Below are 22,470 nucleotides of genomic sequence, written 5' to 3'. Positions count from 1 at the left end.
TTAATAAAACTGAAGTAAACAGTCTTTCAGTTGAGCCATAATAGATGAACTTTACAGATCATATTGACATGAAAGAAACTACTCATTATTATTATGTTTAGAGAAGGTTTGAACCAAACCCTTCAAACTGTGATACAACTTTCTCAGGAGTTGACCTTTTATGGGAGGCTGAGCCTAAATGCCAGATCTGATTTCACTGTGGAGATTTGGATTGAGACTTGGAACTTTGTGGCTTAGAGGTGTATTGAAAGAGCCTGTTACCACTACTCAGGCAACTGCTGAATTTTTACCTTGATGGCCTTCTACTTTCTTGAAAGACTTAAAACATTATGAAAGTAGCTGTACCACCTAGCAACAAAATATTACTACTTTATCCAAGGCACTGAAGTGGGTCGTAGCTGAAGAACCTGTACTGGGAAGCTGTTGGAGTATTACAGGGCTGTAACTGGGAATCCTGGTTCGAAGAACAATGGGAACAGGAACCCAGAGAGCCTCTGTGGGCAGTTAGATTGATCTTCAAGTTAGTTTTGCAGGATTAGGCATGGTATTTCAGGCCAGGTAAATGATAGCAATTAAGAGAAGACATCCAGCAAAAATGCTAAATGCTGTGACAGAACTCTTAGGAATTTTTTTTATTTTAAAGCTGTTTCCTCAAGGAAAACTGAGAGGAAACACTTTTTTTTTTCTTAATAAAAACTTAGTTCCTCCTCAGATATTTGGCACTCTTTAAAATACGCTGGAGCCTGACGGACTATTCTGATGTTCTTAATGCACCTGAGAATTACTTCCCAAACATGCCTTTCCTTATGCTAGATCTTGCCAAGATCTTTTGTATAAACCTCATTTGAAGTTTCTAGGACACAGTAATGTGCCATGAAGGAGCCCTAGAAGAATTTTCAAAATATGATTAACACCTCTTTCTAAATCCCATATCACAAAAAGATCTTGGCCAAATTGTCTGTAATTCAGCTGAAAGTATGTTCTTTGACAGCTAACCACCTGTAAAGACTTTGGAGGATAAATGACCTCTCGAGAGATAGGGGGAACCAGTCAAAAAGTATCTAATCTAGGCATTTATCTGTGCTTTGAACCATGCACTCTGAATTTTTGGGTTTACAACAAAAAGCCAATCTTGCTTGTAGCTATGGGCTGCCTGACTGTGTTCTACATAATGCATGTGGGACACTAGGAAATACGTACTGGACTGATGCACTGGGGAGGTTTATTGACTTGCTTAGGAGGGCTGTGTAACTTGCCACTTGTGCGTTTTGCTTGATATCTTCAACTAATAACAATGAAACCTTTATGCTAACCTTATATTGTAACATGTTGTATGAAAGGAGTTTATTTTAAACATCTGTTTAAATAGGTTTTGGAGTGGTTTAGAAGAGTTATTGGGATACATTTTTGAGTCCTTCTACCTTTAAACTGTTTTGTACCATAGTCAAATAAACTTGCATAACTTACATGGATTAGCTTTTCCATAAATAATATTTTGATGGGAGTCTAATGTGTGGAGTTGCCTCAAGGCTACATGCAGATGTTGTGGGCCACATTAGGAAGCTTTGAAAAGTCCATTTCTTTTAATAATCTTAGAATCATAGAATAGTCTGGATTGGATCCTCTGGTTCCACCTTCCTGCCATGACACCTTCCACTAGCACAGGTTGCTCAGAGCCCCATCCAACCTGGCCTTGAACACTTCCAGGGATGGGGCATGCACCACTTCTCTGGGCAACCTCTTCCAGTGCCTCACCAGCCTCACAGGGAAGAATTTCTTTCTAATATCAAGTCTAAACCTACTCTCTGTCACTCTGAAGCCATTCCCTCTGTCCTGTCACTACATGCTGTTGTAAATAGTCATCTCCATCTTTCTGGCAGGGTACGGGTTACAAAACAGAAAAGCTCAGAAGTCCCTCTGGCCTAGGACTGGGTATGGATAATATTACATGAAAAGTTGGGAAGGAAAAGGCATGTGTCTGTCAATGGGCTGCAGAGAAAGTACACCTCTAAAAGACTTGGGGTTGCACGATTCCATCCCTGTTCAGACATGAGAGTGTGTGCTGTGCAAGTGAAGCTGTCAGATGTATGTGCTAAGTGCTGTTTGTGTTCTGAGTTGAATTTTCCCCTGGGTAGCACCATCTCTCCTCTGGTACATGCCTGCCTGCTTTGCATATGCGTGTGGACTCCTGTGCATGGGGCATCTGTTTCGTGGGTACGGTGTGTATAAATATATGTGTAAATATCAGTACATGTGCACATACACACACATTTACATTTTGAAATAAATACCAGAAAGGAGGTTTATAGATAGCTTCCCTCATTTGCTTGTGTGATGTGTGAGACGTGTGCACACACATCTACTGGAGAAGTGTGTGCGTTTATGTGTCTGTGTGGGCACAGATGATGCATGTGTGGATACAGACACAGGCAAACATGCATCATGTTGCAATGCATTAGGTGCACTTGGATCTGTAGGACTCACTATGAACTTTTATTAGAATATCAGCGTAGACTTCTTGTAAAGCATATTAACTTAGTTATTCTTGCATTTTTCTGACTAAAAATTCAGCATATTGAAAAGTAATGGAGACTTAATGCACCAGTTGAATCTCAGGCAAGTTAAATCCCTGGGAAAAATCAAGGTACACAGCTAGACCAGCCTGTGGGTGTGCTCTGCTGGTCCTTTCCTAACATTCAGTCATTTCAAGCCAGGACAGACATTGTCGGATCATTTTCTTGAACAGATGCTGTTCCCAGACAGAGCCAAATCACTGCAGCTCTTGAAAAAAGGCTTCTAAGCTAAACTTAAGGCATTGCAGCACTTCCGACTTTAAAATAAAGGTATTGAAACCATTTGATTAACTGAAGATGCTTCTTCATGATTACTTAATGACATGGTGGGAGTTTGAAGCTTGTCATTAATATTGTCATTTGTCTGTGAAATGCCTTGTAAGTGCTTCTTGTCACAGAGGTGACTAAGCAGCATATTTTCGCCCGAGCCCGTGTGTCTCGACACATTGTTCAATTTGTTGCGTCAGGATATTCTGCCGTGCAGCCCTGGGGGACCCCATGAAAGGCATTCACAGGCAGGAGCTTGAAATAAGCACAAGCTCAGCGTAATTGTAGCCAAACAGTCCCACAGAAGGAGTGTCTGTGTGTGGAGCCGGAGCGTCCAGCTGTTCCGAGGAGGATTACCAGGGCTTTAATGGAGAGCACAGATGGAATCAGTACTATTGTCCAAAGTATTCTGGGGCAGAGGCTAAAGTGTGAAGGATGATCAGCAGAGAGCTGATTGGAAAGGAAAAGAAAAAAAAAAGTAAGAAAAAAGAGGAGGGGGAAAATAAAATCCCCTTGTTCTCAAAAAAGCAAAGGGATTGATGCTGTCCAATGGTGAGGGTACAGAGGAAATAGTTCCCAAAGCTTGCTTTCATGGTTAGCAGGCATTGTAAAGATGGCACAGGTCATGTGTTGTGTGCAGCTGTTTAGGGGTTCTTACAGAACTGTTAGAGACTTAGCAAGACCCATTATTCAGGGCACCAAGGCAGTTTTACTGGATATGGACTACTGCAATTGTATAAGCTCTCCATTGTGTGAGTACTAATTTAGAGTGCTACTATAAGCCAGCCATACAATCCATGCTGCCCATGAATGAATGAGTCATCCTGATGAAAAGGCTCAGAGCACACAGCTCTGACTTTTAGTCTTAAAGGGACCCAATGTGTTCAGAATGGGTCACATTTTAATGAACAAACTCGCTGGCAAAATATTGTAGGCTTGAACTGCTAAAATAATCCTTTTCTTTTTGGAGAAAGGTATTGAACTCAAAGACTTTAGATAGGTTTTTATTTGCTTTACCATAGCTTAGATGTATTTTTACTTAGTGATTTTTTGTGGGATACTAAAATGTTATTAATGTGCTTGTATAAACATTAGAGGTTTCAAGGCCACTGGGTAAGCCAGCAGTTTATGTCCTGAACCATTCCTTTAGGTGCCATGATTGTTTTATTCAAAAGCATTTGGCTGCAGGAAGGCAGCTGTTTTTTCGTTAATGATGTCCATGCACAGATACAAACAATATGTTGTTGTATTGCATCGCTGTCTTTTTATCACCTTTCCTGCAAAGAATATGAGAACAGTAATAGGAACTTTAACATAGTTGCAACTTTTTTGGAAAGGTATTTTTCTGTAGAATTCTCACCTGCATGGCTTAGGATAACATCAAAAAAGATCATTTACTCTCTGGTAACAGTACTCAGATAGTCTTTGGGAACATCCAAATGGAGAGACCTAAAAGCACTTCCAGAGTTCCCATGCATGTCTTGTCCAGACATCCTTTAGACAGACCCTGTAAGAGCCTCAGATCTGAAGCTTTGAGGGCATCTAAACATACACAGCACCTGCTGGTGTGATCTGAGCACTTTCTGTGTTTCTCTTGTGCATGCACTGCATCTGCCCAGGGTTAAACACCTGAATGCTGAGCTCCTGCCTAAGGGTCATCACAGTCCAGAAATGAGGCAGAGCAGCATTGGCAGCACTGGAAAGATACCTGAAGTAGTGTGGAAGGATTGTGAAAGGTAGTGGCTTCCTTTCCCACATACAGCAGTTAAAAAAGGGGGATAGTCCTTTTTTTTATTTATTTTTTCTTTTCTTTAAATGAAGTATCCTTGTGAAAGTTTAAGAAATGTAAAGAACTGGATTTCTGTGCCCGTAATGCAATTCCCATCATGTCTCCCCCACCTTGTAAGAGACAAGGCCTGTCCCCACATCTGAAACTGGGCTTTAAGCAAAACAAGATGTACTGCTCATGTCATAAATGGAGAAAAAAACTGTCATAGCTCAGTGTCCTGCTGATGATAACATTTGAGCCTGTCTTCTGCTCCATAGATGCTTTGTGCTTTTTTTGTAAATTGAAGTAATTTTTTTAATTGTTTCTGCTGAGTGCCATTGGGGTCAATTTGCATTGACTTCAGTAGAGCAAGGACTCAACATTAAGTTCCTACAGGTCAAATTTTGCCCTTAAAAACAATAATTATTAGAAAGTCCCTTTTCTGAGCTAAATACTTCTTAAAAGCTAAAGGCATTTTAAAAAATCAAATACTGCTTGATGTTTTCATCATGTTTACTGCTGGTTTCCTTTCTTATATAACTATCAAGTTTATTGAGTCAGTTTTGTCAAATTAGTTTAATTTTACTTGTTCAGCAGCATTGCCAGAGTTGTAGTTTTCAGATTCACAGCTCTGAATGAAAATACTCCCAGTGACTGGCAAGACAAAACAAAAAACAAAAGTGGAAATGAAATTACTAAAATATTTATATTTGCTTGGGTAAAATGCTTCCAGAACTGAAATTTGGAGCAGAAAATTTGTAAGGATCCTGGTAACTTGGCTAACTAACTTAAATCCATTCTTGCTGAGGTCTCAGAACTTCTGTTCACTTTATTGTGAGTCAGGTCTACCGCACAAAGCCTGTTAAGTGTCAATCTTTCCATAGAAACAGTGCTAGGAATAAATCAATTGATCTGGAAATTCCTTTTATTACTAAAGAGAAATCAATGGCTTAAGAGTAGAACTTTAAAATTAAGCCTGAATGCCCAAGGTTTATGCTTGGAAGAGATGGATAATATCACTGTAGTAATTTCGGAGCTTTTTACGGTGTTCCCTCACATGCTTCTCTCCTAGACACATCCCATCTATCTTTCCCTTTAGTATGCAAATGCACAATTAAAAGCACTCAACAGGTAGAGATGAATATGCTAATATAGTGTGCTGCTAATAATTTATTTTCATTAATGGGGAGTATGTGGAAGTACCTCAAAGAGATGCTGGAAAGTTATAATAGATAAGAATCTGCTCACTGCCTTTATGTAAGACAATAGATTTTGTGAATATTCTGCTTCCTCTCCAGGCAGTGAGCTAGTATGGTTAACCAAAATTGTTGAGTAATTGTTCTGTGGTTGAGAACAAAATGCTGAATTAAACTGTTCCCAGCACAATAATTGTGTGATTACAGCATTTATGTTGCTGGCCAAAAGAACAGTCATTAGGTTTGGAAGACTTACCAAAACCACAGGGAGAGGAAAAAAAATGCAAATCACATGTAAATTGTCCTCTAATACCTATAGTGGCTTAAAAATTGGTCTAGGAGTATGGTATGTATATATTTAAAGGCAGTCAAGCCAGAAAAAAAAAAATTGTAAATTCAAGAACCTACTTCAGACTAGGAAGAAAATACCCAAAGATTATTCATTTTCATTATGCTGTACTTTTCCCCCTCTAGTGAGATCCTGCTTTTCATACATTATGCATATGTTGTGCTCTGTGAATGCTGTTCTGTTTGCCCCTTCTGCACACCCATCAGGAATTGTCTGGGATTGTAAGGCAGGTAGGGCTGCCACACCCAACCACATCTTGGGCCAAGGCCATTCAAGCAGCAATATCAAGGGGAGGCAGGCAGCAAATGTTTATCTGATTGCTGTAATCCACCAGGAAAATTAAAAACTGATTTATGATGATAGGTGCCCTTATGAGGTAGACAATTTTCTTCTCCATTGCATGGTCTCTATCTACAAGTGCCAAAAAAAATTGCATATAGTCTTCTTTTTTTTCTTCTTTTTCCTTTTCATGGTTTTCCTCATATTTTTAATAATAAAAGAGGTGGAGGAAGACAAGGAAGAACTGAAGGTGACAGCAAAGGAAAAAAGATAAAATGTTTTGGGCAATCAAAATATTTGTACCTACAATTCAGTGGAGTAAAAAGCTGCAGAATTTGGCTAGCTGCTTACCTGCCTGTACACAGAAATCAGATGATGAGATGTCTAAACTTTATCACTCTATCTACAGTTAATTGTGCTTTAACTGTATTGCTGTCACTAAATTGTAGGCACAAAATTAAAGACTGTCTTCAGTCCTATTCAAAAAATGTTCCCAAACAAAACTTGCAAAGAACATTTTTTTTGTGAGGATTTTGGTAACAAGAGTACAAAAAGCATCAGGACTTGAATGGAAGAGTGGTGATGTATCTGTTCAAATAGTATTTCTTCTGCAACTTGAATCCATTTTGCTTTTGAAATCAAACTTTTGATGGTAAACCTGAACTCTGCTGAGGAACAATTCCACTGGCAGAAGGGACAGTCAGAAACAAGTCTGAACAGCTGAGAGATTGAAAAGAGGTCTTTATTATGCATTTCCCTGGGCAGTAATTAGAGGCTATCCAATACTAAAGCTGTGTTTGCTGCAAGGATTTCTAATAACATGTGGTCGGAGTTTTCCTGGCCATTTGTTCATCATGCAAGGGTTTTTAGGATCTTATAGAAAGCAATAAAACTCAATATACAATAGTAATAGTGATAATAATAATAATATATTGTCTTCAGAAAAGAATGACGAGTTGTTGTAACTACTTGTGCTCTGAAACTGATGTCACTGGAGACCACACTTACACTGAAACATGTATCTGATTTAATAATAATAAAGTTGGGGGGAAAAGAAGGGTCATTCAAAGTGTTTAGTCAGTGGATTTTAGTCTAAGATTTTATGAGCAGAGCCAGTTCTGCAAGAGCCTACACTGATCAAACCACGAAGGATGTTTTTTTCCCTTTAGTGCATTAGATTGTATACAGTTTTATTAACTATGTCTCAACCTTTCAATTTAAAACAAGAGGAGGTAATGACTTTTATTTTTTTTTTTAGTCCCTTAAGTCTATTTTTTCTCTTTTTTTCTAGATAGTATGATTTTAACTGGATGACTTTGAGAAGACTTTCTTGTTTGTTTATAGCATTGCAGCCGAATGGGTTTTGAATTTCTGCCCACTGAGTGATATTAAATAACCCCTATTTCTTCCCCGTCACCTACACACTGAAGCTGCTGTATTTTTTTTTAATTAATGATATTCTATTTGTCAAAGAGATACTGAGTGAAAAATACATCTTGAAACCTTAGGGGTTTGTTTGAAAGAATACCCTTAGCATTGTGTCAAAAATGAGATCGTGGAACTGGCCATCATCTCTACACCATCTTGAGTGCAATGGTTTCCTAATTTGAACTGTTCTCCCTGCTTCAGTTTAAGAATTTGGGGTTTTGGAACAGGAAAAATACCACTGCAATTTATACATCAAAATGATTAGTTACTGGTGTTTGAATATATTATGGAAAAATCAACAAGGGGTAAAGGAGGATGTTTAGCAGCTGGCCTTAAGACAGATGCCTCAGAATAACTTCAAATGACAAAAAATACCACTTTATTAAGTGTAATGGTGTCAGCCTTTCTCTTGCCATCCATTTCTTGATCTTTTCAGGAAAATGCACTGAAGAAATGTTTTGTGAATAGGCTCACTCCCCAAAAGCTGCATTACTTCAGTCTACACAGGAGTAAGAACCATGGTTAGAATAAATTCAGAAAATATTTAGAAACAATTTAGAAATTATTCTGGAAAATTGCTTAGAATAAATTACCTAAGTTGCATTCTCAACCTGAAAACCTTTTTGGGCAGTTTTATAGCTGAGTATTCTATGGTCCTGTTTGCATCCTTTGCACGAAAACATTTACAATACTTTGGTGTCAGGATGAGCCTAAAGCTCCTCAGAAGCGCTGAAAAGATAGCGAAGTGGGGCATTTCTCCTAGGTCACAAAGCTTATCTGTCAGAAAATAGCCAGGCTTTCTGCCTGTGATGGCATGTAATGCTAGAGTTTATTTCCTATTCATTTACTTATTAATTTCCTTATTTGCAACTGAATCTGTCGATTTCCAACATTCATGGAAGTTCTTGAAAAGTAATTTTTGGATGATTCCTCTTCCTCTTCTCCCCCTCTCTAAATCCTATGCCAGTTCTGAGCCATTCCTACTTGTTTTTATAGACTAGCTATTTATTTATCATTTTAAGATTTGCAGAGTCAACCTTGAAAAAGCCTGTGCTCCTACAGGAAAAGTCTCCTTTTGATTCTGCACACCTCTCTTGACCACTCAGACATCCTCAAATAGAAACATCTCCTGTTAGCAAAACTGCCCTGTTTGCTTCTCCCTGCTTCCTCTGCAGCAGTGCTTCCTACCAGACCTGCTTTCTGGAGCTCTTTTGACAGCAAGCCATGATGCTGTTGCACAGAAACTTTGGATCTGGTAAAATGAGAGCACTGGGTCACCAAAGAAGTGACTCTGAAAAGAAAGAGAGCTGGGTTAACATACACATGGCAAAACTCAGCCACTTCAGTCCTTTTAAACAGAGTGTAGAAAATCAGAAGGAACAAGTATAGAGATGACATCTGAAAGGCTGCTATGAGCAGTGACAAGGGAAGTTTATTGCTTTTTATCCCTGATTCTTTCTGGCATGTACAAATAAACCCATAGTTCGTTATATTTTGAATAACTGAACCCATCTATCATAGATCAGCTAACTGCAGAAAAGCGTACATGTGCTGCTCAAGGAATTATCTTGCATGCTGTCTTTTAAGTCACATCAGGAAACCTCACACCTGTTTTCTTTTCCCTGACAAATGTTTCACTGGATAGATTACTGCTGGAGTGATCAGCACTAGTCCAGACCTCACTGGGAAAAGCATCAGCCAGGCATATGGAAACTCTGTGCTCTGTCATACACTACAAGGTAGCATCAGGCATTAATGGAAGTTCAGAGATTTTCCACTTTGAAGGAAGTGACTTTGCAGATTAACTCTTGCTACATAACAGTTGTACTTTAGGAGTAAGTTGCTGGCAGGCAACAAAAACACAAATAGAGGACAATACAGCATATAAATCAGCAGTTTTGACAGCCAAAAGTTTGTGGCAGATTTCCCTTACAGTCCTGGTTTATTCTTCTAGGAAGGGTACTAACATTTAAACAAGGTGCTCAGGTGCTTGGAAGCTATGCCATGAGAAACACAGTGTTTGTGTGAATATTAAGTAAGGTGAAATAAGTCAGTTTGGCCAAAACTGTGGTCATCTTACCTCAAAAGCCTATTTGCTAACTTCAAGCTCTTCATGAAACAAGTAGCTCAATCAACCAAACAATGAATCTTTTTCTCCTATAAAAATGAAAGAGGAAATTATTTTTAGTGTTTCTCTTGAGCTTGGATTAGAAAGGATTCTTTTGAGAGTGCACTTGAGTCTTCCAGTGTAGCTGTTACCTGAATTACAGTTGCTTGCTCTAAAAGTCCTGATTTTTCCAGAGAGCCCCACTCACTGGGGTGTTGTATAGTCTGGAGCAGCCCTTCCTGTGTGAACTCTTAGGCCTTTGTCTTAAAACAGCTGCCTATTCGAATGAGTTCCAGTTTATGTTCTTTTTATTTCAGGTATTCTCTTCAGTAAGGCTGTTTGTTCCAATACCTTTGTGGCAAATTGCCCTGTAGGTAACTTACATGCTAAGTTGCACAAACATGAATACTTGTTAAACCTCATCCCAAATGCAAAAAAGTCATCTTACTGCTTTTCCTCCTCTCTATGTTTTTTCTATACTAAATCAAATATTAAAAAAAACTTTTTTGAAGTTCTTTATTTTAGTTACAGAAATGAACAAGTAACACTGCCTTTTTCCTTTGGAAGTGTCCAAGGGTTGTTCCTTAATGTGAAAGGTCCTTTTGGCTTCTGTCCTGCAAAGTGCTGCTGGAAGTTTGTCTCTCAACATTGTGTTTTGTTCTATGGCATGAACTGGAGGAGGAAAGCCTTGGAAGGAAGTTATCAACAAGCTGTTTGTTATGCAAACTGCTACTGTCTGTATTACTTGGCTGTTTAAGGCACTTTGCTGCACTTTAGTTTAAAAGGCTAAATGTGTGTTCATTTACAGACTTAATGATGAGATGAATTTGAGAGGAATGCTGGTAGTGAACCTAGGTTCTCTTGCACGACTGAGCAAAGGTGGAAAGTTTCCAGCCTGAAAAGCCTTGCTTTTTTAAAATGAAAAATGCTTATGTATTTCCCTGAGATGCGTTTCAGTTTTCCTGAAAGTTTGTTCCTTGTGTTTTCAATGAGCTACGTTGCATACATACTATTACCTGTTAGGGATTATCTCCATATTCTATCAAACTAATCATTTTTTCCACACCATCACTCCAAATAAAACTGTCCTATGCTAGTGGAGTTGTAATGGGGAGGATGTGTTAGGTGTGTGTGGTGGGTGATGGAGGTGTCTCCCTAAATAGCCTCGTTTATTCTCCTTAAAAGATCACCACTATGAAAGTATGTTTTCTGCCAACAGTATCACTGTTTGCAAACAGTTTTGAGAACAGCGAGAACTGCTGAGTGAACTGAGATGTTTGGACAGGGTATATTTTGGTAAGTACTGGTATGAATTGTGTAAGCTTCATACACAGCAAAGGGAAGAATAATATTTAGGGCCCAAATCATCCCTGCAGAAGAGTTTACAGGTGGTGATTACGAAGAAAAAATGCCTCTCTACTTCATGCCATCCACCTTCTGCTTTGCATCCTGAACATTCAGTAAGCACCCCATAAAAAGGCACCTCAAACTCAGTAGGAAGAGGGATCATTCCATAACCTGGATTGGCAGGGCTTCCTGCTGTATAGGTTCAGGACGTGCTTATGTCAATTTAGGGAATTGATACAGAGAAGAGAAAAACATTTTCTTTTCTTATTTTAAACATCACTGAAAGGGAAAATAGCAGATTGTAGTTATATGAGGACATATATTTTTATTTCCCTTAAGATAGACATGGGGAGGGGGGTGAGGTAGAGAGAAAGAGGGCCAACACGTGCTAATTAAAGAATCTAGTCCTTCAGCAGAGTGTGTGTCACTGAGAGCCAAGTGTTTCTGGAGGAAGAGGGACCAATGCAATTAAACATGTCATTTTTGAAGGACAGATTTATGTTGCAGCGTGTGAAATGTGCATTGCATTCTTTCCTATAAGGTAGAAGAGATGCTTACAAGTCACAAGCAAGAAGATAGTCATACAACAGCTTGAAGTTAATCAAATCATTAATGTGCGTCCACTGTTCTAGGAGTGTAAAATCTGAACTTATTTGAGGCAGCTGAGAATAACTCAAATGAAAATAAAAATTAGCCACACTTCTGAATGAAGAAGCCACATAAGAGTCCATTTCAGCAAAGATGCTCATGCAGCTCCTGAAGGGCATCTTCTGAAAAGTTCAAGAGTAAAGTACTGTTCAGCGGTTTGTCAGGTTGTAGAGAAGAGAGTGTTGTTTTTAGCAGCTATTCTTCCCCCCACTGAGTAATTCATTATCCATCACCAGTCTCACCAAAATGAATAGAATTGCTTCTGAAGAGCTAGAGGTGGGTGCATGAGGAGTATTTGCCCCTCAGTGGAAAATGTATATATGGATGCTGGGAAATGCTTTGAGATATTTACCTTGGAGAGAGGAAAACTTACATAAAAGTTGATGCTAATAAACATGTAATGAGCAACTGCGGAAGTGAAACTGGTGGAACTATATGAAGAGAAAATAGATAAAACTAATGGCAGCTGCTATTTTAGGGGCTTAGATTTGCCGAAGGTATGGATTTATGTTACTTGAGAAATGGTATAAGCCTTCTACATTAAGCAACAGTCATGTTCGAGGGGAAACTGAACTTTAAAGATTCTGTCTGGATGCAGGGGCATAAAGGACCAAAATAAGGTCATGCATGCTTCCCTGGTTCTGGCATTTCCTAAGCCACGAATGTCTAACTTTGCAATCTTAATGTTTCTTTAAACTATTTTCCCTATGTATCTATTTACTTAGTGACCCAAAGCACACGTAACTTTTTACAGAAAATAGAACTGTAGGTGTGAAGTGTTTGCAATCTAAATTTGTGTAAGTCACAGCAGGAGCTAGTAACAAACAGTAGGGGTAACTGTTAAAAACATACTGCTTGGTGCTTAGGTAGGTGTGGTAACCATAGTATGTTCCTAAAAGTAGGTAGGAAAGCACAATTTAGGTGGAAATACTACAATTATAATGAAGCTGAGAATCCTGGAAATACTAACTGTGACTGTTGAATGCAATGTCTTTGTGTGGTCGGATTTGTTATGGTCAAGTCATAAAGGACATGCACAGATTTGTGAAGATGCTGGCCCAGGCTTCAGCAGCTTGAATTGGTTCCAAGTTTGACAACAAATTTCCTTTGATATGGTAAGCCATTTAGGGGCAGATTTTTCAAAGGCACTGAAACAAATAAAGATACATTGAGGCACTTTTCAAAATCAAAAATCTCTGCAGGCAACTCTGGGTGATTCAGTTTCCCACTTGAACAGTAGTTTACTATTAGTTGCTTATCATGTGCTCATATTGGTTTTTGCATTAAGTTCTTTAGGTGTGGTCTCGTTTTTGGATTTTTAGTGGCAACTATGACCGTTTCCTGGTGTCATGGTTTGACACTGGCCAAACACCATGCACCCACCATAGCCACTCACTCATCCTTCCCTGCTGCACCTGGGCAGAGGAGAGAACAAAAATTAAATGAAGGGTTCATGAGTTGAGATAAGGGCTGGGAGAGAAGAGTCCAAGGGCAAAACAGGCTCAACTTAGAAGTACAAAGTGAATTTATTACTAACAAAGTCAGAGGAGGATAATGAAAAGTAAAATAAGCCCCTAAAAATACCTTTTTTTCCCCCAACCCCTCCCTCCTTCCCACTGACAGCCCAGGGAGACAGGGCATGGACGTTTTGGTCAGTTCATCACCCAAGGTTTTCTTCCGCTGCTCAGGGAGAGGACTCCTTCCCCTGTGAGACCGTGGGGTCCCTCCCACAGGAGACAGTTCTCAATGAACTTCTCCAGCATGGTTCCAATCTCACAAGCAGCAGTCCTCCCAAAACCGCTGGGGCATGGGCCACTCTTCCACGGGGTGCAGTCCTCCAAGGACAGGCTGCTCCAGCCTGGGAGCAGGGCCTCCTCTCTCCACTGGGTCTCCCACTGGATCACAGCCTCCTCCAGGCATCCACCAGCTCTGGCATGGGCACCTCCCCCAAGGGCTGCAAGTGGATCTCTGCATCCCCCGTGGATCCCCATGGGCTTCAGGGGCACAGCTGCTTCACCATCGTCATCACCACGGCCTGCAGAGGCATCTCGGCTCCAGTGCCTGGAGCACCTCCTCCCCCTCCTTCTTCACTGACCTTGGTGTCCCCATGTTGTTTCCCTCACATGTTCTCACCTCCTCCTCTTCTCTGGCTAGTAAAAACTGTGCCCACTTTGTTTTGATTTTCTTCTTAAATATCTTATCACAGAAGCGTTACCACCATCTCTAACTGGCCCATCCCTGGCCAGCAGCATGTCCATCTTCAGAGCCATCAGGGATTGGCTCTGCCAGACATGGTGGAAGCTTCCAGCAGCTTCTCACAGAAGCCACCCCTGTGGCCCCCCGCTGCCAAAAACCAGGACAAGCAAAACCAACACACCTGGGTTTGGTTTTGGCTCTAGGTTACATTTGGTTGGAGTTTCTCATGGTCCTAAAATACATTGCCATTACAGAAGATGATTTACTGTCCTCATTATGGATGAAAGAACCTTGACTTTATTTAGCTGTTTGAACTCTTTTGCATCTGCTTCCTTAAGGGGTGTTATTTCTCATAAGCTAAATGGCAAGTAGTGCTTCTTTCACTGTAACATGGGCTTGCCTCTTGTTCCAAATAACTTGTCAGAGATTTGGAAGTTTGAATTCCTTGACTAGTGAATTGATGGTATAGAATATTTTGGCTCTCATGACATTCGGTCCTTTTCTTTGTTATGTGCTTCACGTGCCTTTTCTGTGCATACCATACCCCTGCAGTTCTTCATGCACAACAAGAATATTCTAGTTAATGTAGCATTCAAATTAAAAGGAAAATCAGGGAACTGTGTGATTGGTTGACACAGTGGCAACAGTATGAAAAAACAGGGCCTTGGAAGATTTTATCTGTATCATCCAGACTAACATCATAAAGTATGTAAGAAGTTACAAGGTGAAACTATAGCTCACTAAATCATTGGAAATTTTGTGAGGATTTAAAATACAGTTTTCTCTTTGAGGATATTACAAATGAGAAGAGGTAATCACATAGAGAGCCTGGCCAGTGGAGAATCTTGACAGCTGTATGAATTATTAGGTTGTTGAAGAGGTATTTCTTTTTATGGGCATATGGCCATTAGCAGAACAAGTTGAAGGGCCTGGAAAATAGCTCTGATTTTCAATCCATTATATTCAAATTAGAAATGCGGTATCAAGAAGTTGCAATCCAGAAAACATTGGAAGGTAGGTAAGCTCTAAAAAAAGCATTCAAGAGATTTAACTGATGTAGTAATACCTTGAAAAGAAAAAAAAAAAGGAAAACACCTTTGATGTAAAACTCAGAAGGAGGGCCTGTATTCTATGACACTTGAAACAGTTGTATCCTAGCAATTCCAGTTAATAATAATAATAAACATAAAAAGAGTTAAGATGTAGTAGTTAAATGAGCCATAAAAATGAAGAGTCCATAATTTGTATGATATTGTGTCAGGTAATCGGATTAAAATAAACTAATGTTTGCATTTATTTGTGTTTAGGAGAAAATGAAGTGTATCTGAGTGCTGCTACATACATTCCGTCCTGGAATGAAAACCACACTGTTTTGACTGCGTTATTTCTATATCCATGCAAACCATCCTCATCACTCTATAGTTTTTACCTCCTTAATGCAGCCGGGGTTGTGTCATTTGAAGTTAAGGGCTATAAGGCCCCTTGGTGAGTTAAAGAGGAGCAGCAATTTGAAAAAAAATGAAATGCAGTGGTCAGATTTAGGAAGAAAGGGCATTTTCCTGGTAAATGTTTTCCTAAATGGGAATTTTTCAGTGTGGTGTTTTGCTCATGTGTTTGGCAGTCACTTGGAATCAAGTGCAGACTTGTGCTACATTGTGGGCTTGGCAATGACAATTTGTGTGTGTGTGGTGCTTTAGTTATATTAGCCCTGGAGGCAGAGTTAACACTTGCAGTGGGACAAGAGTATTTGCAGTCATCAGAGAACTTTGCAGTCAGCTTCAATAACATCACTCCATTTTTTTCACTTTTTTTTAACATTTTTTTTGGCAGCAAAGCACTTAGTAGAACCATCTGTCTTTCTATTAGTGTTTTTGAGTCCTGTTTTGAAGCTTCTTCTCTTGGCAAAGTCACTTTCATCCTTGGAAACCATTTAAAAAAAAAGTTATGTGGCTTTTTGCCGAAGAAGAGTACTATGCAAAAATTCCACATGGCTGTTCATTTTTGTTCTAAAAGAATTCAGTTACTTTGTCTTTGTCTTAAAAAAAAAAAGCAAATCACAAAACCTCAAACAAAGCAAATAAAAAATAAACTCATGAAGAAAAGGCAGGTATTGGACAGCTCTAGGATAACTGAGTAGGAGTAGAGAACAAATCACATTTTATGTGTTTTTTTTCTCAGTTGAAAATATGTATGCCTTCTAATTAACAGGATCAGAATAGAAAGGAAAATATTGAAGTAACAAAAAATGGATCAAGCTAGTTCAGTGAGTGGAGCTACATCTACTCTATCTTCAGTCCCAATCTTCATCTCCCACTGCAAGAATTTCTGTCAACAGTTCTCTTGAACTCCATCCTTGAAAATTGTTTCAGACTATAAAGACGCAGTCAGCACACACAGGGTTGTTGACAGGTCCCAGCATAAATTAAAAGGGATGGTAATCCCAAATTTTGTATCACTATTACGCCTGGTAATGGTGTTGGGTAAACCAAGACACATCCTGGATTTTCAGGAGATTAAATGAAAAGAAAATTAAGTGCAAATGGTGCAGTTTGAACAGTGGCAGCCAAGGACTGGTGCAGGTTCTCTTTTGCCAGTTCTACTGTCCAGGCAGTAATGAAGGGAGTAACACCTTCTTGCACCCCTCATCATAGAAGGTTGTCTGTTGACACCCTAATATTCTGAGTTACCCTAAGGCTACCAACCACAAACTAAAATGTAGTTTTCAAAAGTGTATCTACATCCGATGCCTCAGCTTTACAGTGCCATTAAAAATCTAGATGAGCTCTCTTAAAAACTGAGCCAGTCTTTCTTTACTGACTGATCTGGTCAATACAGTGGGGGTTTTAAATTAAAACTAGTCATTTAGCATTTTAATCCAGCAAACTTTGTGTTTCTCACCTGTGTGAAATACAGGGACAACTTCCATTTCTAGCATTTAAAAACTATTAACGGAACTGGGTAAAAGAAACAGCAGTAGACATTGTGCCATGGCCCACTTCCAGCTTTGATGACTAATTTCTTCATGTCTTAAGTCCCCTGCAGTATCCACTTACAATATAATATTTTCCACTTCCTGACTTGCATGGTTGTGTACAGTTGCTGTGCAAAGTTGAACGCCTAATACTTCAGACATAGTTATGTTTTATTTGTCAATAAAGTGTCTTAGCCTTCTTTCTGAACATCCCAGAGACTTTTTCTTTTCACATGTACAAATAAGTGCATGTGTAGAAGCAGAAAAATAGTACTGGCTTGTGCTGTGTGCTGCTTGTGCACTTACTTTTCCTTCTGAGGGGGTGTCTATGTTTGGGCTCAGCCAGGGTGCAAGCTGCTGTCTGAGACAGATACTGCTACACAGTTCAATAGAAGAGAAGAAAGTACCACCCTACAGTCAGAGATAAGTGAGTCATCATGAATTGTGGGGGGAATAATTTAAGTGGGATATAGATATGCCTTAGTGGAATATTTCAGTTTATTTTGGATTAATGTAATTCATATGAAGTGTTTGGCAATGAAGGTGAAGCTGAACAGTTGATGCTGCTGAAACACCCCAATATAAGATGTGTATTCAAACCAGACCTCTCAGATTAGAAGTGAAAGAAAGCATGTTAACCAGACATTGTCCCCCCGAAAAAGTTCTGTGTTTGATTTTCCCTCTCCTGTTCAGCAGGTCCAGGGTCAGCTGCCTCCATTAATGATTCCCGTATTCCCTCCAGACCAACGAACCCTAGCAGCAGCTGCACAGCAAGGATTCCTTCTTCCTCCTGGTTTCAGCTACAAGGCGGGATGCAGTAAGTCCTGTAGATTTTTTTAGCTGGAAGTGGGTATAGGGCACAAATTCATGCCAATCTGTATGTAACACCTCACCAATGGACAAAGCCATTAACTTGCTGAGTTGAGTGTAAAACAGAGGATTAGTTGTTACAGTATGAGAAAAAGTTGTCAGGGATGAAGAATGTGTTTCAATGTAACAGCCAAACATCTCACACTAGAGGTAGAAGGTGCACCTTCTCTCTGACAAGTCTTTCTGACAAGTGAACATGCTCATGACCACAAACTTGCATCTGAAGAGAAGCTACTTGAAACTTCCCAATAAATTTCAACATTGTTGTAAGAAAACGTGTTTTTTCCTGAAGCAGACTGCTTGCTATTTGTGAACTGAGGGCCTATTCTAGTCTCTTTCTTCACACAGAACTCACATTAATCTCAACGGAGGTTCTGCACAGAGATCAAAGATAGCATATGCCTTTCAGTTTGATGGACTAAAACAAACTCTGAGGATATTTGTGAGAGCCTAACACTAAAAAATATAGCATCTACTTTTTTAATCTTTGAAAGATTTGTATTGTTCCCTACATTTCCCAGATTTTTCTTTTGAAATTTTATTTAAGCCTTTTATAGGATTTCATGTTCCTGTCAACAGGATTAGAATATATACAAGTTAAGAAATAATGAAGGAACTTTATTTCCATGAATAAACTTAGCTAGAGCATGAATTTCATAGACTTGTTTTCATGCACTTCTGCTTGTATAACTCCTCTGCTATCAGTTTTCTATTGAGTTATCCAGGACTTGCTTGTTCTATCCTTCTCTGTCTCCAGTATGGGTGTTTATTATGTCCATGTCTCTGTATCCATCTGTATCGACTAACTCATTAATTCATCAGTTGGTTTGAGTTACTCAGCACTTGCCACTGCTGCATTTTTGTAAACTTAGAATGTAAAAAGATTTCTTTAGTTAAGCTGGCTTAGCCCACAATTTCAGATTTCTTTCAGCTTCGGAACATCATAGACACAGTACTTGAGCACTAACTTGAGTTTCTTTGGCCACTAACACTTTTTCCTGGTATATTACAGACTGGGACCACTATTGAAAAGTACTGTTCCAAACACTTCACATCCCTCAGCAGCTGCAATGCCAAAACATAGTCTCATTCAGTTCTTCCAGTGATTTCACACTTGGTCTCTCTTGACTGGGAGAAGTAGTGATTCACATTACAGAATGTGTAACTGTAAGCCACACTGATTATGAATGCTACCATAACTGTAGGTCTGGAAAAGGTCAGGAAAGCACACTGTTAGACATATCTGGCAGATTATATTAGTTCCATGTTAATGAAGTCCGGTTTGGAAATAAGGAGTTGAGGTCGTTTTTTCCCTTCTTTGTCACCCCAAGACAGTACTACACGCACATTAACTCCATGATAGTTCTATAGTTCCTCACATCTGTGAAGTAGATATGACATTATGTGTTTGTGTAACCTTGAAAATTAAAAGGCAAAAAGAGCAAAGTTGCTGCTGCTGCTGGCAGTAAGGCTTAGAATTAACAGTATGCCAAGATCTAGGACTGAGCAGGAGCCAGTGGAAAAAGACAGCTCTGTGTTTGGTGATTGCCTGGCACGTTTGGCTGAATTTGACTGAGAAGCTGAGGAGAAGTGATAAGTAGCCCAAAGGGTTTCTTGCTTTTACTCACCGTCTAGTGTAAACAAAAGCTTGCATACACATTTAGCTACATCTAGAAAGCTTCACCTAGCTGCCTTACACCTAGCTGCATTCAAACCATAACATGTTCACATCAAGTAATGTTTTTGACAGATCATTAAAACATTTTTCTCCCACTTTTTTGCTTCTCCTACTGTGTATCAGTCCACAAGTCTTACTTGACTGTAAACCAGAGAGCTTTGGATAAAATTTTGTTAAGCGCTTGAGTGATTTAGGAGACTAAACCTTCATCTGAAGAGTAACGAAGGCACTAGGATCTAAGTCTTAAGGGTTTTTAGCAAATTCTTGTACTGTAAACTTTAGTGCAGTCACCTGTGCTGTCTTGAACTGAGCTGAAGTGGGTACCAGCATTGTACTGCAACAGAGAATATACAGCAGATTAATTTGCTCAGCTTCTGAATATATTAAATGCCTGATTTTCACTGAGTTTGCTTTTGGGAGCAAAGCCTTCCTAGGAACTTCCGAAGACCCCCCTGGCATCGTCTCTACATGACTGCCATTTTATGTTTTAAAATTAGTTTATGTGCCTGACGAAAATGGAATCTCATTTCTGCATCTCCCCAGTCCTTTTGGAAAACCTACCCTTCTTTCTGGACTGATTACATTTTTCAGAATTTTTTTCTGTGGCTGATTGATAGAAATTCTCTAGTGATTATTCTATTATTTAATAGCATAAAAAACCTGCACAAAGGAATGATAAAAAACTCCATGCAACAATTCAGTTTCAGTCACAAATAACAAAAAACTGTTAAAGTTTTCACATACTTTTTCTCAAAAAAAGACAGATTTAAAAATTTGGGGGAGAAGGAAGCGAGAATTATTGCAACAACCAGTATTTTCAGAACTAGCTAGTGATGTAGAGTTCTTTGATTCTGAATATCTGTTGGAGACATGTTTAAAGGGACATTTATGCTATTCTGCACCCTGCCCCTGTGAGAAGTCAGATCTCCAAAAGGAGACATATGGGCCAAGCTTCTTGGTTAAGCATTCTCAAACTTGCTTCTGTCCAGGCTGGGACCACAGGGACTCTCTGTTAAAATTGCTTAAACTGAGATGGTCCTTTTCATGGAAACACGTTAGGAAGGGATTAAAGAAGCAGTCCGGTCACAGTGGTAACCTTTGGAAGGGGGCTGTGGTTGGAGGTGGTGGCCTCTTCAGCCAGCACAGCTGGAAGAGAATGTGTGATCAAGCCTCAGGGTCAGCAAAAGAGAAGAAATGATGAATAGTTATACTGCTGTTTTATTTTTATTCAGCTTAAATAATAAAACCAAATTAACTTATGGAGTGCTTTCTGATTCACCTGTACCTCCCAAGAGAGGGTCAAATGTAAGTCTCCCAGTGGCTTCAGAGTATGTATGTGGCAGGGTTCCTCAGGCAGTGCTTCCCAAAAGACTCATCACTTACCAGACAGGGGCTGGAAAGGAGGATCACTGTTTTCTCTACACATACTTTGTTTTCTGAGCATTCAGACTGAGGATAATGCAAAAAAAATTTGTAGCAGTTAATAGCAGTGGTCCATTTAGACTCCTTTCATGGCAGATACCTAAGGTAGACTAGAAGAACAGGGCAGAAATGTACTGATACTTCATCCCCCATCCTTTGCCAGGTTCCAGTGACTGAGGACTCATGGACCTTCTAACCCAGTGGTGGCATCATTGTGTGATATGTTACTGAAAACAAAGAGTTTTCTTCTGCTTGGTTCCAACCTGATTGAAAACATTCCAGAGGGATGAAATGCTCAAAAAAATACAGCGCTATCAGTCTCTATTATGAGCAGAGCAAATGATTCAATTATGCTTTTCCAAATCTTCTTCAAAATTGGGTAAATAAAGGGAGGAGAGGGGTAAATATTTTCTCTGTGGTTACATGACAGGTCATGGTCTTTGGCTTCCAATTTGATGCACTACATTTCCTTTTCTTTCTTTTTCTCCATTGCAGATCATGCTTGGGAGTGGCTTGGTTTTTCACTTTGTTTTGTTTTTTTTAAACAGATGGTTTGCATTACATAAGGGACAATTTACACAAGTTGACACTTCCCCTTTTTTCTTTATGGCATATTGTGTGGTGGTAAAGTTGGCAGAGATGAAGGGAGGAACTTCTATTAGGATTACATTTCTATTCGATAAAAAGATTCATATTCTGTGGTTCCAGTTAATTTTTAACCTCCATACCTAGATATAATTGCATGTATAAAATATTTAATATTATTATTTACAACCAAAGTATTTTTTCTTATGAGAAAAATAAGTTGACAGTATGTGATGGGCTATATTGTCCCCAATTAGCAAGGAAAATACCGATTACCTACTTATTTGCCCTGTACTTACTTATTCATGCAATGTGTGCTATTTGAAATTGAAATGTTTTGATTTTTCATGTGAACCTTTTTATATGTATTTTATTATACACATAATATGTAATTTTTAGGTAGATATATAATGCAAATCTTTTTATGAAGGGCTGATGTTTCAAAGTGAGTTGTTAACTAAGTTAGTGACTGGCAGCGTGAGCAAATTTTAGGAGTTGACCCCCATATCTCAACTAATTAAACTTGTTTTAGCAGCAGGCAAGCACCTTCCATTTCAGCTGATGCCAAAATCAAGCAAAGTCCGATTACTGCATTTCCCAAAGCTTCTCCCACATTTCGGCTCCACAGATTGGCTCAGGTCATTTAACCCTTCCTTTATTCTCCTTCCATAACCTTATCACTTGTTACTCCTGCTGTTGCTAGTTTGGCTCTACTCATGGTACTTAGCAGATAATAGACACAACTCCCAGGATTTTAGCAATGGCAAGGGAAATGTCAGCTCTGCT

At 39.2% G+C, this 22,470-nt stretch overlaps 1 protein-coding gene across 4 annotated transcripts in view; it reads left to right on the top strand.

Moving 5' to 3' along the window:
* SOX5 (SRY-box transcription factor 5) overlaps positions 1 to 22,470 on the top strand; it is a 288,474-nt gene that overhangs the window by 170,672 nt on the left and 95,332 nt on the right. For 3 of the 4 annotated variants that reach the window (XM_069003507.1, XM_069003506.1, XM_069003504.1), the window contains one exon: positions 17,826 to 17,946. In XM_069003507.1, the coding sequence (XP_068859608.1) occupies positions 17,826 to 17,946 (121 nt within the window). Of the gene's footprint in view, positions 1 to 17,822; positions 17,947 to 22,470 lie in introns of all 4 variants that reach the window. The other variant, XM_069003505.1, reaches the window with a different exon arrangement.

The sequence above is a fragment of the Aphelocoma coerulescens genome, chromosome 1A (genome assembly GCF_041296385.1).
Source record: "Aphelocoma coerulescens isolate FSJ_1873_10779 chromosome 1A, UR_Acoe_1.0, whole genome shotgun sequence".
NCBI classification, from domain to species: domain Eukaryota; kingdom Metazoa; phylum Chordata; class Aves; order Passeriformes; family Corvidae; genus Aphelocoma; species Aphelocoma coerulescens.
This window is presented reverse-complemented; position numbering and strand designations above follow the sequence as displayed.